Source organism: Cherax quadricarinatus, chromosome 38 (genome assembly GCF_038502225.1).
Source record: "Cherax quadricarinatus isolate ZL_2023a chromosome 38, ASM3850222v1, whole genome shotgun sequence".
Lineage (NCBI taxonomy): Eukaryota > Metazoa > Arthropoda > Malacostraca > Decapoda > Parastacidae > Cherax > Cherax quadricarinatus.
The window spans coordinates 14,514,166-14,536,312 of NC_091329.1; the positions used below are offsets into that span (position 1 = coordinate 14,514,166).

Consider the following 22,147-nt stretch of genomic DNA (forward strand, 5'->3'; position numbering starts at 1 on the left):
GAGAGCACTGTGTCAACATCCGTGGTCCACGACTCTCCCCCCCCCCCCTCCTGCTACCAGTTGATAGAAATATTGCCGGAACGAAATTAGAGAAATTTCTGAAGTTCTACGACATGTCCCATCGTAAATATGTGCTCTTCATCAGTTTTCACTATCGTCTTGTATACCAGTGACACCAAGAGTGAATGGTGTACTATAATTCTGGTGTTAGACCGTGAGTGCACTGTAGCCCTGGTTCTAGGCCAGAATGACGTACAATAACCCTGGTGTGATGTACTTTATTATTGCCGGTACTTGTTTACACCCTCTTCGGTGATCGTCGAGTGCGACATTATACGCATTCTTTCTCTTGCCTTTTATTCTTTCTTCAATCCTGGGCGTTCATTGTCCCTTCTGCGTCATTATTCTTCTCTTCCTGCTGGCCTTCATCATGAGTCCCGTGCTGTATATTTTCCCTCCGTCTCCATTTGCATGCTTCCTTGGAAGAGATGTTTGCAGAAGCAAACTGTGTATCCCATCAGCAGACGAGCCTGGCCCATGGCCGGGCTCCGACAGTAGTAAGACTCGAAACTCGTCAAATGTATATATCCCTCTGTACTCAGGACAACATTATCCATCCCTTCACCTGTCCTCTCCAAATTCTTTAATCCTGCCTATTCTTTTATTCACCCCACTTATTCCTGTACTCACACCTGGAAGATCCTGGAGGGACTGCTGCCTAATCTGCACACAGAAATCACCCCTTACCAAAGTAAAAGACAGGCGATGCAACATACTCCCAGTGAAAACTAGGGGCGCCATTAGTACACTGAGAAAACACTTAAGTGTCCGGGGCCCAAGACTATTCAACAGGTTCCCACCAGCCATAAGGGAAATTACCAATAGACCCCTGGTTGTCTTCAAGAGGGAGCTGGACAGATACCTAAAGTCAGTGCCGGATCAGCCGGGCTGTGGTTCGTATGTTGGACTACGTGCAGCCAGCAGTAACAGCCTCGTTGTATCAGACCCTGATCCACCAGGAGGCCTGGTCATGGACCGGGCCGCGGGGGCGTTGATCCCTGGAATACTCTCCAGGTAGACCCTCTTCAGCCCATTCTCTAGTTCCCCACCCCATCAGACCCACCAAGGAGGCGATAATTGCCTTAAGTGAGGGTTGCTGTTTCCTTACGTGGCCTCGTTTTTGTTTCTTTCCTGTCTGGTTTTAACTTTAGTTCCTTTGTTCTCACTTCTTTTTCTCTGGTTCAGCTTTCTCAGTTCCAGGCTTTTTTTTTTTTTATCGCACGTGATATTTCGTTCTCTCAACGCTAACTTTATTCACTCTCCAGCTTTTCTCTTATTTGTCTGTCCTTAATAATCTAACAATTACTCTTACATATACTATTATTTTACATCAGTTTTTTTTTTTCGTAAACTTGCCTATCATATTTAGTTCTTCAAGCTTCGAATGCTTTACCTAGAATAATTGTCTGCCCATCTACCTGAACATCAATGCGTCCTTACCTTCTCCTACCTTTGTTCTACCCTCTTTTTATTTCTAGACTTCACTACATTCCCTTACTCGGATTTTATTTGCTATGTTCAGCAGTCTTCGCTCTATTTCAGCTTTATTCTGCACATTGTTCTTATTGTTGACTGCATTCATTTCTCTGTACTTTTTGGAGCGTCATTTGTTTGTATAAACAAGTTCTTCTGGAATCACTCTCCTCTCACTTCTCACCTTGTATTTGTTCCTGTTATGTTTCTCACTTCATCCCTCCCTATTCCTATGCTTCTTACTCCATCCCTCCCAGTTTTTCTTAGGTCTCTCACTCGATGTATCTCCTTGTTGTTCCTGTTCTCACAGTTACAAAACACAAATGATGTACAGGGTGTTTCGAAAAGATGGACCTAGTTTCACAGCAGTATATTTCACGATCGGGTCCACCGTAGTTGAAGGTTTGGTAGTCAAGTTTGAGAACGAAAACCTAGTTATTGTGGCTGTATATACACCGCTAAATGCAAATCCCCAACAGTCCAGGGAACAGCTATTGAAAATTGAATACTGTATGGAAAATCTTTCAGCTCCAGCCCCAAATATATTGTTGCTTGGTGACAACTTAGACATTTAAAATGGAGGAAAGTAGCAAACAGTGTAATATCAGAAATAAAATTAGACACATGTGCAACTCTTGGGTATCTTTATCAAGTTTCTCCTACGTATGGACTGATGAAGCCACTATGTGGCGAAACGTTTCCTCAATAAAGATACCCAAGAGTTGCACATGTGTCTAATTTTATCAACATGTCGGTTCTCTGAACCATTCATCTACAAACCTGTCAGACACTGCAACTTCTTGGGATCTTAATGCTTAGGAATTCTTCGCTTGCCTAATTCTTGGGCACGACCTACTTCCACATTGAACAAATGTGACACGACCTATGACTGCTGCACCTCTCCTGCCATACGGTTTATAAGCTGCTTCCCTGCTCACTTGCCGTATTCTATTCAAGATTGATGGACTGAACACATCGACTCAAGGTTGAGGGACTGATTACCTCATTCTCCTCCTGTTCTTCAAGTTTCTCCTACGTATGGACTGATGAAGCCACTGTGTGGCGAAACGTTTCCTCAATAAAGATACCCAAGAGTTGCACATGTGTCTAATTTTATCAACATGTCGGTTCTCTGAACCATTCATCTACAAATATCAGAAATAAATCCAGGAGGCAGCTCAGACGAATATTCTCACTCATATGAGCTGTTGTGCCGCTGTAATAAATTCGGCTACAGCCAGCACATAGTGGAGCCAACAAGACTGGAAAATACATTTGACCTTATTTTCACAAATGATCTGGTATGAAATATAATTGTATCGAGACAGTTAATTCAGATCACAACCTAATCAAACTACAGACCTGCGTGCACAGGACCAGCAAAATGCCAACAAATTCCAATTCAACTTGTACAACGAGAACATCAGATGGGATCAAATAAAACGTGTCTTTAACGAAACATACCAAGAAGATATCTCACATAAACATGAATCCGAAAGCAGTGTCTAGAAATGATTCAACTCTACGGCACTAGAAGTATGCTCAAGGCACATTCCATTAAAAAGAGAGAATATGAACTAGACACTCCCTCTACAGGCAAAGGCGAAGAATCGCACAGCTTCTCAAGGGGGTTAGACTATCTGAAATGCAGAAGGGAGCACTAACTATTAAAGGAGAAAATATTGAACTCTCGTTAAATGTATCAAGAGTCCAAGAGAGACAGGAGCTAAAAATAATGATTGAAACTGAAAGAAATAAAAAATATTTCTTCTCATATACCAGATCCAGGGTTAAAACCACATCCAGTATCAGGCCTTTTATTGCGTGGGGCGCCTTGGAGATATGACGGTTGAAGTAATACACACTTGGTTGGTAACGCTTATATTGTGAGGCCCAGCCTACCTGTCGAGTCTAATAACGCCTGTGGTGGTAGTGAGAGCGTCAGTGTCTAGCACACTCCTCAGATGGGCATAGTTGATGACGTCACAGCTAGCCAGAGGGGCTAGCTGAAAGGATCTTATATATATATATATATATATATATATATATATATATATATATATATATATATATATATATATATATATATATATATATGAGAGAGAGAGAGGAGATACTAGCTACGATATACTACACAAATATAATACATACTAATTTAGTAACACTACTGACACTTTGCTCAAACAAAATTTCAACTTTCAGTGATGACAGCAAATAAATGAGCGAGTCTCAATATGACTGTGTTTAGTGAGTCATTAAGCAGACTAAGGGCCAACATTCTGAACGAATTTTTAATGAACAAGACTCGAAAGCCTGGCGTATACCTGGAGGGGGTTCGGGGGTCAACACCCTCGCGAGTCAGTCCGTGACCAGGCCTCGTGATGAATCAGGGCCTGATCAACCAGGCTGTTACTGTTGGCAGCACGTAAACCGGTGTACGATCCATAGCGCGACTGGTCAGGTACTGACTTTATTTAGGTGGCTGTCCAGCGCCTTCTTGAAGACAACCTGGGGTCTATTGGTAATCCCCCTTAAGTATGTTGAGAGGTAGTAGAGCAGTCTTGGGCCCCTGACACTTATTGTGTTCTCTCAGCGTACTCGTGGCACCCCTGCAAAACCTTATTCTTTCGTAGGGAATGATTTTCGAGTGCAAATTTGGGACTAGTCCCTCTTGGATTTCCCAAGTGTATATTATCGTGTATCTTTCTTGCCTGCATACAAATCAAGGGACTTCAACCGCTCCCAGTAATTTAGGTGCTTTGTCGTACTTATACGTGCCATGAAAGTTCTTTGTATATTCTCCATGTCTACCATTTCGCCTGCCTTGAAAGGGGCCATTAGTGTACAGCAGTATTTCAACCTAGAGGGAACAAGCGATTTGAAGAGAATCATGGGCTTGGCATCCCTAGTCAATATCTCAAAATTTTCTGACAACCCTAGCATCACTGGTCTTAAAAAAACAGATATAGCCCCACATAGATGGCAGTAAAGCCATAACAAAAAATTACAGATAGATAGCTCTAACGTTCCACATGATAAAAAGCTTTGAAATAATTCTAAAAAGCAAGATCGACAACCACTTGGGTTGCCAATACTTGCACATCCCAGGGCAGCACAGAGCAGGTTCCTCTCGCAACTATTGCACCACGATGACTTGGTCTTGGATACACTAGACGACAAACAAAATGCAAAAGTCTTTGACAAGTGTGAGCATGGTATAACAGCGCACAAAATGTGTGCTAAAGCAATAACTGGAAATCTGAGGAAGTGGATTTTTTACTTTTTAAGCAACAAAACTCGAAGAGTAATTGTTTAACTAAACAGAGTTAAGTCGGAGGCTGCCACAGTGAAAAACTTGGTTCTCCAAGCCTCCTCCTCCATCATTTTCCTTATCTCACATTTGACAGACAGAAACGTAAATCATAGCACCGAATTATCATTAGCAGATGACATTAAAATTTGCATGACATCCATTGAAGACACTGTAAATATTTCAAGCAGATATAAATCAAATCTTCCATTGGGCCACAGAAAACAGCATAATATTCACTGAGGACCAATTTCAGTTACTCATTTGTGGAAAACTTGAAAGCCAGAACGGAGTATAAAACAAATCCTGACCACACAGAGCGAATAACTAATATATCAAATTAGCTCACCTTGAAGGATCACAATATTGTAGTGTCATCACAACCGCGGAGATGATAGGATAAATGACAACCTTCAAAATAATGATCTTTATATCACTATTCACTCTAGGCTGGAATACTGCTGTACACTAACAACCCCCTTTAAGGCAGGAAAATTTGCGGATATATAAAATGTATAAATAACTTTCGCTGCAGGTATAAGTTCTGTCAAGCACCTTAATTATTGGAAACGCTTGAAGTCCCTTAAAGATCTGCACACAGGAATCGCTCCCTACAAAAGGAAAAAACTTGGCAGACGATGCAGTATACGATCAGTGAAAAGCAGGTGTGCCATGAGAGACAACATATAAGTGCAAGGGTCCCAAGACTATTCAGCTTTCCATCATAAATATGGGGGTGTTACCAACAGACCCTTAACTGTCAGGGCACTCGATAGCTTTCTAACGTTAGTTCCTGACCAGCCGGGCTGTTCGTATGTTGGACTGCGGGTAGCCACCATTAACAGCCTGGTTGATCAAGCCCTGATACACTGGAAGACCAGGTTATGGACCTGGCCGCGGGGTCGTTGATCCTCGGGAAAGCTCTCCAGGGAGATCCCTCTGTTTTTCCTGTTATGTTCTTCGTTCCATCCTTCCTTATTTTACCCTGTTATATTTCTCATTGTTCATCCCTCCATGTTGTTCCTGTTATCTTTGTTATTCCGTCCCTTTCCTTTGTTCCTATTAGGTTTATCAGTCCGGTCCATTCCGTTCTTGCTGTTATGTTTCTCACTTCATCCTTACCCCGTTGTCCTTCCCACGGCATTAGTGACCTAATTGTTGCCAAGCAAGATAATTAAGGCAATAAAATCCCTTTCCCACCCTTCCTCTTTTCCTCTCTCCCACCCTTCCTCTTTTCCTCTCTCCCACCCTTCCTCTTTTCCTCTCTCCCACCCTTCCTCTTTTCCTCTCTCCCACCCTTCCTCTTTTTCCTCTCTCCCACCCTTCCTCTTTTTCCTCTCTCCCACCCTTCCTCTTTTCCTCTCTCCCACCCTTCCTCTTTTCCTCTCTCCCACCCTTCCTCTTTTCCTCTCTCCCACCCTTCCTCTTTTCCTCTCTCCCACCCTTCCTCTTTTCCTCTCTCCCACCCTTCCTCTTTTCCTCTCTCCCACCCTTCCTCTTTTCCTCTCTCCCACCCTTCCTCTTTTCCTCTCTCCCACCCTTCCTCCTTCCCTCTCTCCCACCCCTCCTCTTTCCCTTTCTCCCACCCTTCCTCTTTCCCTCTCTCCCCCACCCTTCCTCCTTCCCCCTCTCTTCCACCCGTCCTCCTCCATTCTTTCTTCCTTCTCTCTTACCCTCCTTCGCTCCAGAGATACACTACATTGGATTATGACCAGAGTGCTAGACATAAAAACTAATATAAAGTGAATACTGGCATGGCAAATTCCTGGCCACTCAACTGACTTGGATAATGTACAGTAACTACTGTGCAGAAAGTGACAGGGAACACATCTTTGGCACAGTTTCCAGGGTAGTATATGCCTTAGTTTCTAAGTGTCGAAATTGGCTTAGTTTATATTTTAGGGATATCCATTATTGATCATTATCTATCTTGAAGAGAGAACTCGAAAAGTTCTTCCTGATCACTCAGGCTGTGATGCCTACGTCGGAATATCTGCGATGGCAGGAACAGCCTGACCAGTCGATCAAGAGGCTTGGTCAAGCTGTAAGAGCGGGCTGTGGGGGCGATCCCTGGAATTTTTTCAACGTAATTAAGTGACTGATACCACTCCTTGAAATTCCTGACGATACGGTACAGAACGATTTTCGGATGATTTTATCGTCCTTCCTGGTGATCGTTTCGGGGATCATCTACCCCGGTACGCGATCACTGACCAGGCTTCCTGCTTCACTGCTTGGTTAGTTGGGTCGTTATTATTATTATTATATTTAGGGGAAAGCGTTAAAGTTGTAGAGGGTCATGCAACGCCTGGAAAATGGGAGACAATCAGGTTCTCTCCAATGAAGGGGAGGGCAGTTACAGTTACTGGGATCAAGAATTCAGCAGCCTCAGAAAACCTGTATTGTGGGATGAGGGTGTTGGAGCTGGCGACAGTTTGACGTAAACATTACAGTCCAGCTAATTAGGAACAATATGCAGAAGTTTACAGCTTCCCTCGCGAAGACACACAAGATATGTTGGTAATTCCCTTTTATATTTGAAAGGAAGGGTGTTGGATTGGAAAGCCTAGGATCCTTTATAATTATTGAATCGTCTTAATAAGCGTAAGTTAGTGTACTTATTACAACCCTACTTTTCACTGGGGTATTTTACAATGTCTGGGATGTCTCACGCTCTCGTATGAGATTATTTCACCGTACAGATTGGAAACCTTCCAGCATTTTTCAAATGTAAATTTCAGGAGCCTGTCCTTGCTCTCGTAAGTTATATTCTCACTTAATTTACAAGTAAAATATTAGTTTACATAACGACTTACATTTAAGGTAGTTTATATTACGCTGGTGCGGCTGCATTCCTTATCAAACCTAACCCAAATATTACAAGTCATATATTACATTTCTTAGAAATTTACTCCATTTGTAAAGGGATACTACTTATGGAGCATCGTATCTCTGTCATATTGTACGTGTTGGACATTGTGTGGTAACCTAACCTCCGTAAACTGTACATTATAAGATCTTTCGCTTGCATTACAAAGATTACAGTTTTGAGAGAGTTTAGGCATTCCCTAAAATTTAGACGTTTGAGATCCCTATGAACATCGTCCATTCCCGGCAGTGTTTATAGGTAACCATAAATATTAATTTTTATTCTCCGTGTTTATATTACTTTTAGTTATTGGCGCTGTGTTAAATCATCACTGACTTGGCTGTGTTAATATATATGCTCTGGATTTTTTCGAATTTGTATATATTATTAACTTCGAAGTTTAGTTTTCAGAAGTTGTGGATCATGTTCTATTATTGTTTCATTTCTTTATTAATTCACCTTATAAAACCAAAATGCCAAGGAACTAGATACCGGGTGTGTTACAGCCTATCACAGCCTGACCTGAAGTACCTACCTACCCTGACTTTACTGGTCAGGTCAGTTATGACACACCTGGTATGTATCATGTATTAGCTGACTTAAACTAACCTAACGTAACATACCCTGTTTTCAGCTCTATGCTAAAATGCTCAGTACACTAAAGTAGGCTACGGGTACTTGGGTTCAAGGTTATCAGACCCCCCTCCCCCCTGTCCCAGACCAGGCCTTCTGCTTGATGGTACATTTGGGTGACTTTTTTTTAAGTGTGTATAAATACGATTATTATAGTTTTTGTGACTTAATACAGTGTGATTAATGTGTATTGTGTTGTTACAGGTTGCGACCGCGACCCCCGGGCGCCATGACGGACTTGTGTACCACCATCCTCCTCACACTCGCTCTCCTACACGGTAGGTTTCTTCTTAATTACCCACCTTAGTACGCAGGAGTCAAGCGATAGCTATTGGACGAGCCTCGCAGCTCTCAAACTTTCAAATTAATAACTACTTACTGTTTTTGTTTGTTGTACCTGTCATCATATGCCAGCCAAGCTGAGAGCCACGACAATCATCTATATTTTCTCGTATCCTTTCATACTCATATATTTTGCCGTCATATCTTCTGTTTACCTTTTGTCAGGTAAAATGTTTTCATTACTCTCGCCCTTCATTATTATTTCACCACTCAGCCCTGGTAGTCATTTTCACTTAACACCATATACCCGAAGGTTCTTGTGAAGTTTGCCAGCTAGTAAGACGTTCATAAATATTTCGATGCTTTCATTATGTATCACATTAATATTTCTTCAGAAGTTCTGTATTTACTTTCTAATTTCATTTCATGACACTTGTCAACAATAAATACCATCATCCATTTGTCGCTCCACTTGGAAAGTTTATCTAAGTCTTGTTTGTAGGAACAGTCATTTTTATTTTGTAAAAGATTTCTGCACAGTAGAATATAACCGTCAAGTTGTGAATTATTTTGCTAAATCGTTTGTTATTTTAAAACATCATCGGGGTCAATACTGATCTATTTTGGTACACACTACTGCGAACATTTGTCCATAGAAATTTTTTAGGACCACCTGAAGATGACCCGCCGCCACATTCCTTTCCTTCTGCAAATTTTTGACATTACTAAAATTTACGTGAAATAAAATAACATAAGAATTTGCATAACTGTATGTCAGTGTATTTTCCTTTGGGGAGGAGGAGGGGCGAATTTTAAGGCAGTGATGGTTGTGATATTTATAGAACTCTCTGGCCGCGTAGGTCACTCACCACTCTCGGCTATGGAATTATATATATATATATATATATATATATATATATATATATATATATATATATATATATATATATATATATTGCAAGTTGAAATAACCAGTATGTGTTGAATCTTAGTGACCCCCATTTTTAATTTGATCGGTAATATTAATATTACATCACAAACTGTCCCCGTTAATCTTGTTTCTGTTCTGAGTGACCCCCATTTTTAATTTGATCGGTAATATTAATATTACATCACAAACTGTCCCCGTTAATCTTGTTTCTGTTCTGACTAATGTATATTTTCATTTCTCAGTTTTTCTTGTTTTAGTTCACGTACATTGTAGGAAGTTACGCCAGCATCTGTTCTCAACTGCGTCAGTCTTATTTCACATTTCCCTTTCTTCTAACCATCTTCCTTTCCCTTAACCTATTCTTTCTCCCAATTCATCTCTCTAATCTGTCTCCCTGTTCTCCTCTTCATCTCCGCCACAGTTGTCTTCCAATATCTCCGTCTCGTCTTTTAATCGCACTGAGCGCTAGCTGAGTTTTATCACCCTAGATTTTTTACACCAGTGTCCTCTCTCTCTCTCTCTCTCTCTCTCTCTCTCTCTCTCTCTCTCTCTCTCTCTCTCTCTCTCTCACTCACTCACTCACACACACACACACACACACACACACACACACACACACACACACACACACACACACACACACACACACACTCATTCATTTATCCTCTTTTAATATATCTACTAGAGGTGTAACAGAGTATCAGTATCGGTGGTTATCGGCAAAGTTTGATATCGGTATTGGCCTAGTATGGTCCCACCCTTAATATCTACATTATTTTTTCCTTTACACTTTCTAGTGAATATTATTGTTGAGTAAATCTTTGCCTCTGTTGACCATCTTCTCTGATGAATATTGACCCTCGTAATGACCTGAGACCTCATGAAAAAACTACCTCACTGAATTTATTAGTCGAGCGCTGTGCACGCGAATTTTTACCAAACAGTTCTTAATATTTGTCCTGCTGCTGCTTTTCTACTCTCCTCCTCCTGTTTTCCCAGTTACTCACGTTTTAATATTTCATGGTAAAAATTGATGTTTATAGTGGTGGTGCAACGAAATTGCTTATCAGAAACTTTCCTCTCTCCTTGCATTCCTCTTTTCCCCTTCTCATTCCTTCCTTCTTCCCTCCTCTTCCCCTCATTCCTTCCTTCCCCCCCTCCCCCTCCCTCGTTCCCCTGTTTACACACCTTGTTATTGACTTTTCCTTCAAGACATTTTCTTTTTTCCTGGTAATTGGTGTAGTTAGTGTTGTAGGAAGCAGGAAATTGGTTGGTTCACACCTCTTGTTCCTGGATTATTGTCGATTATTTTGTGTCAGAAGGTTGGGACAATTTTTTGAAGGTCCTAGGTAAGGGTAGGTGTAGTTCACTGATGTAGAACCTTTAAGACAAGCACCTTTAGTATAGTTCAGTGCTGTAGAACCTTAAAGTGAGGAACTTCTTGTGACGGGCTCTTGATGAAAGGAATTTTAGCTTCCTTAACTTGAAATGCAACTTAGTTGCCTTCCATTCCCAGGCGCCGTATGACCATTACGAGCTTAGCGCTTCCCTTTATAATAATAATAATAATAATAATAATAATAATAATAATCAGTGCCGTAGATGTAGGTTCCTGCAGAAATCATGGTGTACTTTTCGTGTATTTTTTTTTACGTGTTTCGTGAACACTTCATTCAGACTGTTGGTTCTAGCATCACACATGCTAGTGTAATATATATATATATATATATATATATATATATATATATATATATATATATATATATATATATATATATATATATATATATATATATATATATTAAACAGATTAGAAAAGTCACAGATTCTTTCTCTGAGACATCAATGTTACCGGTGTATAGCTTTTGCCATTGCTTTGCTGCCACCTTTTTGGGGTGGAGATATATTCGTTGTTTTAGAATGACTGGTATGTCCAGACTCAAGTTTCCACAACATATCTAGGGAATGCGCTCTGATCCTGGGGGCAATGCATGATCATATCATCAATGGCTTCTTCAGAGTCCATTGGGGTTAGGGGTTATGTCAGAAGGTTTGAGGATGTTGGCAGAGTTTTGGGTCTCTTTCATGAAAGAATTTATTAATGAAGCTGTCCATTGAGCCGTTTAATTTAATTAAACGGCTCGATGAACAGAGTCATGTGACTGCAGTATTTCGCTCATTTCTTTGCTGTTATCAGTGTACGTTTCATCTTGTATCAGCAAGAGCACAATACTTGCTGTGGTTTTTTTTCTCTGAATTTCTAATATTAATAAAAGTGCTTTGAGTTTCAGTTTCATTAATTTTTCTCTCTCTCCTGGACTCTGATTCATTCAGTTTGAGCTCAGTGTTTTCATATTCTTTAACAAGTATTTTTTTCGCTCATAAGAAAGTGAGATCTTTGAGAAGTTCAGTCATTCTTCATCTTCGCGGGTGGAGAGTCTCTCTCTCTCTCTCTCTCTCTCTCTCTCTCTCTCTCTCTCTCTCTCTCTCTACTTTTACACCTATCCTTTCTTCTTAATGGTATGAGTTTGGAGCACACTTCCAGTGTGAGCTTATCATTCCTAGAGGCTGGTTAAATTCAGGCCACTGTCTTCCCCGCATATTTCAATAAGGGAAGGATTCGTTTGACTCTAGGGTTTTTCTCTTATTGCAACATTTGCTGTATTTTCCCACCTAAATAGAAATGGTCAAGCAACATGTTTGGGGCTGGGTTTGAAAAAAAATCTAACAGTATTCGATTTTCATTAGCTGATCTTTTAACTGATGGGAATTTATATCTGGTAATTTCTGATTTCCAGTTTTTACTACTACACCATTTTACTACTACACCATTCGTGGTGTTGACTGTAAAGGACTGACTCTAACATACGGTACAGACCATTCCATTTTCCCTTTGCCTGTATATTATCTCAACTAAACAGTTTGTACCCAGGTATCCGTATTTTGTCAAAATAGTCTTTTACGGTTTTCTGTGTCAAATTTCGGGTATTTTATATGCATGTGTATCGAAATAAAATTCGGGTATTTTATATGCATGTGTAACGAAATAAAAAAAATGGTTAAAAAGTTAGTCTTATTTGTATATACAGTTCGTATATGTTGATGAAATATAGATTCATGAGAAGTCAATTTTCATTTGCTTGATGGTGGATTCCAAGATGTAGGGTTGCAGATGTCACGGTAGTGTTCCCTGTGTTGAGTAATTGTTGTTGTTGTTGTTGTTGTCATGGTGTGTTTGCAAAGAAAATTAATGTTTCTGTAAATGTTGTGGAGGATGACGTAACGGATGAGATGGTGGCGTGTTGTTGGTATACAGCTCAGCCCTTTCTTACTCTTGACATCACTAACAGAGAGAGAGAGAGAGAGAGAGAGAGAGAGAGAGAGAGAGAGAGAGGGAGAGGGGGGGAGGGGGAGGAAGAAAGGGGATGGAAGAGGAGAGAGAGTAGGAGACGACGACAAGCATACATGGACACCAGCTCCTATGATGTCAGTGTTTTAATTATATTACATCAGTGTTTTAATTATATTTCATGTTCTTTTTGTTGTTTTTGTTGCGAGATGTGTGTTGTAGTTATGCTTGATGAATGTCGCAGTTACGTTACGTTGGTCGTAGGCTTGTAAACAACAACCTTCTAGCGACGTAAAATAAATGTGAAATGGAAACTTTTTTTTTTGTACTGGCAGGATTGCTGATCTTTACTCCCTCATAAATACTTTAGATGACAGGTAAACTTAACTAATTTTACAGGTAAATCTTACAACGTTTACTTAGTCAATATACACATGGCTTTACTTTCCTTCTTAATTGTTCTTAATCCTGTAATGTATTTAACAACCTAGGAAGATAATCCCCAGATAGAACAGGTATTTATAGTATACGGATGTACCATTATTCTGCATCATTGATCTTATTAAACTGTATAAATGTTAATTATGCTGAATAACTTATTTAATTTCGCTGCACGAATGTTCTAGTGATAGTGTTGTGTGTTAAAGTAATTCTGGCGCCAGTGGGTCAGATGTTATGTTAATGTAATTGTGGTGTGTCAGTGGGTAAACTGTTCGCCAAGTTAATGTAATTGTTGTGTCAATGGAATTCTTTGAATTTTGCTCCTCGTGGCAGTAGTAGTCTCAATTCAGCTTCCTGTATTGTATATTCCACGCCGTTTGTTGTTGTTTTGGTTTCTTTTGTTGGAGGAGGAAAGTAATGGTGGTTATCGTGTGTAGGTAGAGCTTTCTGGGATGAAGCTGCTGAGTCTCTCTCTTGAAGTACTCGTTAACACCCTTGGTTGATCTTTGAATACCTACACTCCCAGGTCTTGTTGCATGGTCAATGAACACACTCCTGACACTACCAGGTTTTGTTTCATAATCCCGTGAACACACTTTTGACAGTGATGTTACCTTCTGGTTTCTTCTTTGCATTTCACTTTTTTTTTTCCTATCAAGTTGTACTCGATCTATAGTTTCCTTTTCCCCTCCTTCCCGATTTTCATAATGTTGGAAAAAAACACATAAATGCAGTATAATGTGATTCTTTATTCACTACGTTTCTCGCACACAGTAGACTATCAAGTCACAAACAGATCTACCTGGATGAAGAAAGCATAAGTATATGCAGTGTGGAGAGTCAGGGGAAGAATGTTGGGTAGGTTGTATTTGAGACATTCTTCACCTGACTCTCCACACTGTATATACTCGTGCATTCTTCATCCAGGTAGATCTGTTTGTTACTTGATAAAGTCTTCTGTGTGGGAGAAACGTAGTGAATAAAGGATCGCATTATACTGCATTTATGTTTTTATTTTCCCATCGTGTCGGTATTGTATAACTTTTATCTCTCATAATTTTGCCCCTTTTGGGGGGCTGAATTTTAGTGGTCACTTTGTAGAGTTACCCTGACACACTTTCAGAGTCTTCCTCAATGCATTTATCCATCTTCAGTCTCTTAGTTCATACCATCGGTAAACACGCATTGTTGGGTAGTTGGTTCACACGTAAATCATAGCTGTAGGTTATTCCTGCTCCTTACCCGTTGCGGGTCACTTGGAAATGCAGCCATTATTAACAGCCTAGTTGATCATAGCTTGATTCCCCGGGAGACCTTGTCTGGGACCGGGCGTTGACCCCTGGAAGCATCCTTCACGTAAAGTTACATGACTTGTTAACGTGCATTTTTTTCACCCAAATTTACTAGCATCCTAAACGTTTACTTGCTAAAATTTACATACCGGTAAGATAGTTCACATACTGGCGAGAAGTTTTAGTTTACTTAGCCTATACAAGAATATGCATTACGAACTGTTTTCCTTGGGTGGGGGAGGTAGGAAGGCGGCTAATCGTCACTGTATCCACTATTTACCACCTGATACTTCCTTCCCGCTATCTTCTATATTCGGTTACATGCGAGTTTTTCTTTCATTGCTGACCCTCTCTTTTACCCCTAACTGTCCTAGCTTGTCTAACAGTCGCGGATAGAACACTATCAAATGCCTTGCTACTTCAGTTTCCTCTATATATTTTCTTATATTTTTATGGAGTATATCTATCAGGAATATAATCCATCCTAAGAGAACGTTGTTGTTTTGTTATAATTTAAGACCGTGGAAAAAGTGACAGCAAGATTTAACCTTGACGTTAGTTTTGTGTTTAGCTCACTGTGGTAGCTCTGTCTCCCTCACCGTGTTTTACTCACTGTGGTAGCTCTGTCTCCCTCACCGTGTTTTACTCACTGTGGTAGCTCTGTCTCCCTCACCGTGTTTTACTCACTGTGGTAGCTCTGTCTCCCTCACCGTGTTTTACTCACTGTGGTAGCTCTGTCTCCCTAACCGTGTTTTACTCACTGTGGTAGCTCTGTCTCCCTCACCGTGTTTTACTCACTGTGGTAGCTCTGTCTCCCTCACCGTAATGCATACTTCTTCGGCAAGCTGTTTTACATTCTTTATAATTGATTAAATTGTACTTCTAGGATAAATAAGATGGCTATGGCTATGTTCAGATTTTTGTTGTTTATTTTTGTATTTAGAAAAAGAAAAAGTTTGAATTAATAAAGGACATATGAGTGTCCTAAGAAAAAAAATGAATTAGGACAGATTGGCGGAATACCGATCAATATCACGCCTCTTGTGATATTGTAACCACGTTAGTGTTTTTCAGCAGTGTGTGTGGTTGTTGGGGGAGGCAGGGGGGGATTGGGGTTGTATGCTGCCACTGTTTATTACTCACTAGTACCCCCCCCCCTTTCCCCTCCCAGCAACAAGTTAGACCATGAATAATGAGTGAATGTGGCAGGGTAGGTGTCATTATCATTTCCTGCTGCTTCTACCGCTGGTGGTGCCAGGGGTGGTGTCAGAGGTAGTATGGGTGGTGTCACCGTTTAGTTACTTTCCTTTGTACAATTAGTACATTTGGTTATGCTGTTAATAAGCGTGGGGTGGTTGTGGTGTTACTGTTGCGGAGTCTTGTCAGTGGCTCTGGTGGTATCAATGGAGTAGTGTCAGTGGTTGTTAGGGTGGTGATGGGGAAGGGGGTTCCCTGTTACTGAGAGTTGTAAATTGTTTTCCGGTAATGGAGTGGCACTGTGCAGAAGTTGGTGACAGTGGTGATGGCAAGTATAACACCAGTGGTAGATGGTGATGGCAGGTATAACACCAGGGGTAGATGTGGTGACAGTGGTGATGGTAGGTATAACACCAGGGGTAGGTGGTGGTAACATTGGTGATGACAGGTATAACACCAGTGGTAGGTGTTGACAGTGGTGATGGCAGGTATAACACCAGTGGTAGGTGGTGTTGACAGTGGTTAGGCCGCATCTTCTTTGTTGTTGTTTCCGTTTATTTAGCATATAATTTTTTTTATCTCCCCCCACACCATCATCATATTCTTGTCACGCAGGGCTAGTACAAGCTCATCCCACCGTCACACCCTAAATTTACAGCCATGTATTTTTTTCAGTATACCTCATTTAAGTGGACATCAAGCACACAGTGATCACCATAGTGACCTTTAAGGTTAACCGTATAAATCACTTTTAGTTTCATTTTATTCGTGTATTGGCGAAACTACCAGAAATATTTAACGTAAATATCCTTACCCAAGTTCATGTTACATTGGGTTATAGATCTGATCGGGCCTCTTAGCTTCATTCCCATGGAATGCAAATTCATTATTCAACTCTCCTCCAATTTCGAGTGAGATGTGACTATTGTCAGACTACATTATATCACAGCTTCACTGGTTTTATGTAGGGATCAGTTAATTCGAGATAACCATAAGAATTGTACATTGATGCCTTTCATATTTGTGCATATTTTAACGCGACTTCTCCATTGAGTTTTTTGCAAGTCGTTGTGGGAGGCAGGCGTATTAAAATACTACGCTTGTTCTCTCTACTAATACACGTGTAGGTTACGGCATTTAATATTATATCTCTGTTTTTGTTATATATTTGTAGTGGCAGTGATGATACCAGGTGCAGTTCAAAGTTTATCTTACGAAGTTGTACAAGAGGATACCAATATGACCACACTAGACATCTTTACTCCTCCTTACCCCTCTCGTCCTTTCTTTGTTCTGTGGTGGTGCTGGTGGTGTGAACATCGTGATGACATGACTGGATACTGCCGTCATGGGCGCTCCCTCTGTGTTTCATAATGAGTTTCAGTGACTCATTACAAGGCTGGCTGTGAAGGGAAGCCACTTTTGACAGCTATAGAATTAGAAGTTGAGGAGTTCATAGGGTTGGAGTTTGCAGGTGTGTATTGTTCACAGGTGTGGAGTGCAGCAGTACTGATGGCAGGGTCAGACAACCGCCAACAATGCCTCACTTAAACGCAATAACTTCTATTCTTGTCTGGTCTGAACGCATTGGGACCACCAAGTCTACCACCAGTAAGCCAGTGGTCACTACTGCCGCACCGCAATATGAACGGCACCACTAAACGGCTTATCATATGACAAATACCCTTGTCAGTGGATTTTCATCGACAAATAATCCAATAACCATTATTACCCATTGTTCACTTTATTTGTAAAGATGTACTTGTAATTAATCGATGCATTTTTGTAGCCTGTTAAGTACCTCATCTAATAATTTCGCGTGTAACTGATGTACTTGTATAGCATTACCTACAAGTGGTTTTAGTTACTTTTAGCTGTAAGCTGTAATGTCACACTCGTAAATGCACCTAACTACTGCATGTGCGAATTTCCAGGATCGATCCCCGGCACAAGTGAAACGTTGGACATGTTTTTTTCACGCTGCCCCTGTTCGCCTAGCAGTAAGTAGGTACCTGGGTGTTAGTCTGCTGTTGTGGGTCGCATCCTGGAAAACAAGATTACCTTAGATTGTCCGAAATGTTTTGCATTTAACCAGTGACGTTCTGTAAAGTATGTTAATGTTAACCGAGTCTCTGATAACTCGTATCATCTATTTTGTAGAAATACATTTATTCAGGCGAGGTTTTTTTTTTTTTTTTTTTTAAGAATACTGAGCATCATAGTCAAGTCATTATTTTACTCTCTTGGTTCTTTCATCTGAAATCTGGCAAGTTTCGTTGCAAACCTCTGGTCGTTTTCTACTTTTTGACGATGGACAGAAAAGCGAAATTCTAGAAGGCCAATGTGAGTTGATGTTCAGTAACCCACTAACTGAAAGCCGGGTGGAGAATTCGAGAAAACTAGAAACCATGTCCGCTCACTCAGCACCTGGACCAGATTTATGGAATTCCTTATTTATATATTAAAAAAAAAAACGGAAGTACTCTGTTGAGAAAGAGCGTAGATCTAGGTGAAATACCAAAGACCTTAAAGAGTACAGACAAAACTCCTATGCATGAGGGAGGTAGTAGAGCACTGGCCAGAAAATACAGACCAGTAGCCCTAACATCACACATCATAAACTTTATGGAACAACACAATGTGCACAACCCAAACCAGCACGATTTTAGAACTGGAAGATCATGCTTGTCACAACTGCTAAACTACTATGACAATTGTGGAGGTGTTAAAGGAAAACTTTTTTTTTAAAAGGAGATGTAATATAAACAGATTTAGCAAAGACGAGGCAGCTTGATAAGTTCTTCAAGTCAGTCTCTAATCAACCGGGCTGTGGTGCATACGTTAAACTGCGTCCCGCCGCCAACCGGGGTCTATCTGGAGGGTGTTCCGGGGGGGGGGGGTCAACGCTCCCACGGCATAGTCCTTGACCAGGCCTCCCGTGGGATCAGGCCTGATCAACCAGGGTGTTATTGCTGGCCGCACGTAGTCCAGCGTACGAACCACAGCCTGGCTGATCGGGTACTGACTTTAAATATCTGTCCAGCTCCTTGAAGCAGCCAGGGGTCTATTGGTAATTCCCCCATGCATGATGGATGTTGGACAGTTAGTGTTTTCTTGGAGCCTCTGCTCTTCATTGGCGGTCTGTTGTACCACCTGCCTAGTCTTAGGCTTTCGTGGGGAGTGATTTTTACGTGCAGTGAACCTCGGAACTGTTTATAGGTCATATGCATTAACTTCTAACCTAACCGATAATAAATATTAAAACTTACAAGAAATTTCAAGACTGCAGAAATACAGGAAAGGCCAAGAATGTGAAACTGGCTGTCCTAATCGTAGAAGAGGTTAGCTTCCAAGGTTGCACGATTTTCGAACACTTCTTTCAACATAATTAGTGATGCTGACTCTTGAGAACCTTTTCTTATTTGTTAATTTTAGGTTCACAACCCTCTTGTCTGTACTCCGTCTCAGGTCTGCCTTCACCCTCTCTCAACTAGTATGTCTGACACCCGTTCAGCCTGCCCAAGTTTCTCTGATGTCAGATCTTGTTTTTATCCATTGTATCTGTTTCATATCATCGGCAAAGAGGGGCAAAACCTTGGTTCCCTTTGGGAGATCATTAACATATATTAGGAAGAGCAGTTGCTCCAGCAGACTCCCGGTGGGACACAACTAGCTGTGTTGTGCACTCCTACTCTGACACCTCCATCACTGGTACTCTGTCTCCAGCTCTTCACACACTACTTAACCTACTTCAGTGGGTTAAGAAAATGACTTTCTAGTTTGTGGATCAGTCTCTGGTAGGGTACTCAATGAAAAGTTTTCTTGCACCGAAGAAAAATACTGTCCACCTAGCCTTGCCTCCGTTAAGTTTCTGGTAATAACTTGTCGAACCTTGAAATGTTCGCGAAATATGATTTCCCATTCAGGAATCTGCGTTCAGTTTATCATATACGAGTATTGTGTGTAGGGGGATGGGGGGGGTTACCAGTTATCAGACACACTTGTTGATAGACACTTGGCCAGTTAAGTTAGTAGTAGTGTTGTACTCATATGTACTAGCCTTTATATGGCTGCAGGGGTCGATTCACAGCTCCTGGCCCCTCCAGTGTGTTTGTAAGATAAGTTGACTTTGGGAGTAAGCTATAGCTCTTAGTCCCGCCTCTTACTGATGTATGTGTGTGTAAGAGCGTCAATTAGTGAATGTTCAGGATATTCCTATGTCACATCATTGACATCGTATACATGAAACATTCCTTTTATTTCACGTGCGGGGCCGCAGAAGAGGAAAATGAAGAAAGGAAAGATGACGTGAGGGAAGACGAGGGAAGGAGGAAGTGTGTAAAGGGCGTAGGAGGTAGACTAGACACACCGTAATGAGTGTAGACGAGCGTGGTGGCACTAGTGACACAGAGGGTCATGGAGTGTTTACACACGTCTCCCTCCCCCCTTTACCATCTCCCCCGTCAGCCACCTCTCTTCCCCACTTGTGGGAAAGGGGGTGGGGGAAGCAGAGTTCCTCGTTATGCCACAATTACCGAATTATTAAACAGGGTCCGGGTGTTAGTGGGCGTGGGGGTGGTGTTGCGGGTTTGTGACTCAGGGGTGGCGGTGCTGATGTGTGAGCGTTGGATGTGTGTGGGCGTTAGGATGTGTGGTGGTGTGAGTAATACGGACACACGTACCCTTAAAATATCAGCAAAACAGCAACCATTACAACAATCAGAATTTTAGGAATAAAGTTTACACCAGACGCTTCCTTTTGAGTACCCATACATTATCTTCAATATTATTTACAAATACAGTATTTACAATAGGTTTGACTGATACCATAATACGAGTGGATTAACGAGAGAGAGAGAGAAGGGAGGGGTGAGAGAGAGTTAAGTACGAGTACTTACTATATCCTACACACCCATGTAGAAGACAATTCTCTCGTATCTGCTGATCAGCTGAAAGCATGCGAGGAGCTGGCACTGCAGGGCAAACCCTAGTTACAAGGCAGCCTGTCCTGGGGCCCTCCTCCTCACCCTGACTGGCTGACTAGTGCAACTGGTAGTTGCCCTGTATGTGAATGGGGCCCTCATTCACACCAGTAATAAGCTGTTAATTATTAATGGTTTGCAGGACTGTGCTTACGTGTGATGCACATCGAATGTAATGATGTGATTGGCGAACACTACAGTGTGTGTGTGTGTGTGTGTGTGTGTGTGTGTGTGTTTGTGTGTGTGCATGCATGTGCATGTGTGCAGTTGCAGTGTGGGCGTGAATGAAGCACCAGGCAGCAACTGGTAGTCTTATGAAGCACCGGGCAGCAGCTGGTAGACTGGTAATCTTATGAATGAAGCACCGGACTCCAACTGGTAGTCTTATGAATGAAGCACCAGGCAGCAGCTGGTAGACTGGTAATCTTATGAATAAAGCATCGGACAGCAACTGGTAGGCTGGTAGTCTTATGAATAAAACACCGGACAGCAACTGGCAGTCTTATGAATGAAGCACTGGACAGCAACTGGCAGTCATATGAATGAAGCACCAAGCAGCGGCTGGTCTTATGAATGAAGCACCAGGTAGCAGCTGTTGTCCCTAAATTATATATTAAAGTCAACTTTGTTTACACACATACACTCGACCCCTGCAACCACAACTCGGCGAGTACAACCTCCCCTCCCCCGAGTGTATGTACTCATCTAAGGGTGGGGAAAAGTGAGTATTTGGTTAGTGGAGGTGTGAGTGGGTGTATTCAGTGTATTCACCTGTAAGTGGGTGCCTGGGTCGAGTCCTAGCTCCTGGCCACGCCTCTTAACTTGCCAGACTCGCTCCCTCCTAGCTTCCGGGGCCTTATCATATCTGTTATTAAAACTAATAGTTAGTTACCAATTGTCAAAGCCGCTTTTCGATAGACACCAGGCTTGGGGTGTGTACTCGCCTAGTTGTACTCACCTAGTTGAGGTTGCAGGGGTCGAGTCCAAGCTCCTGGCCCCGCCTCTTCACTGGGCGCTACTAGGTCACTCTCCCTGAACCATGAGCTTTATCGTACCTCTGCTTAAAGCTATGTATGGATCCTGCCTCCACTACATCGCTTCCCAAACTATTCCACTTCCTGACTACTCTGTGGCTGAAGAAATATTTCCTAACATCCCTTTGATTCATCTGTGTCTTCAGCTTCCAACTGTGTCCCCGTGTTGCTGTGTCCAGTCTCTGGAACATCCTATCTTTGTCCACCTTGTAAATTCCTCTCAGTATTTTGTAAGTCGTTATCATGTCCCCCCTATCTCTCCTGTCCTCCAGTGTCGTCAGGTTAATTTCCCTT

At 41.6% G+C, this 22,147-nt stretch overlaps 1 protein-coding gene across 1 annotated transcript in view; it reads left to right on the forward strand.

Annotated features, from left to right (window-relative positions):
- The window catches only part of LOC128693014 (fasciclin-2), a 363,867-nt gene that overhangs the window by 152,221 nt on the left and 189,499 nt on the right, over positions 1-22,147 (forward strand). Inside the window, exon 2 of the mRNA XM_070091951.1 lies at positions 8,550-8,623. Within this exon, the coding sequence (XP_069948052.1) occupies positions 8,550-8,623 (74 nt within the window). The remainder of the gene's footprint in view (positions 1-8,549; positions 8,624-22,147) is intronic.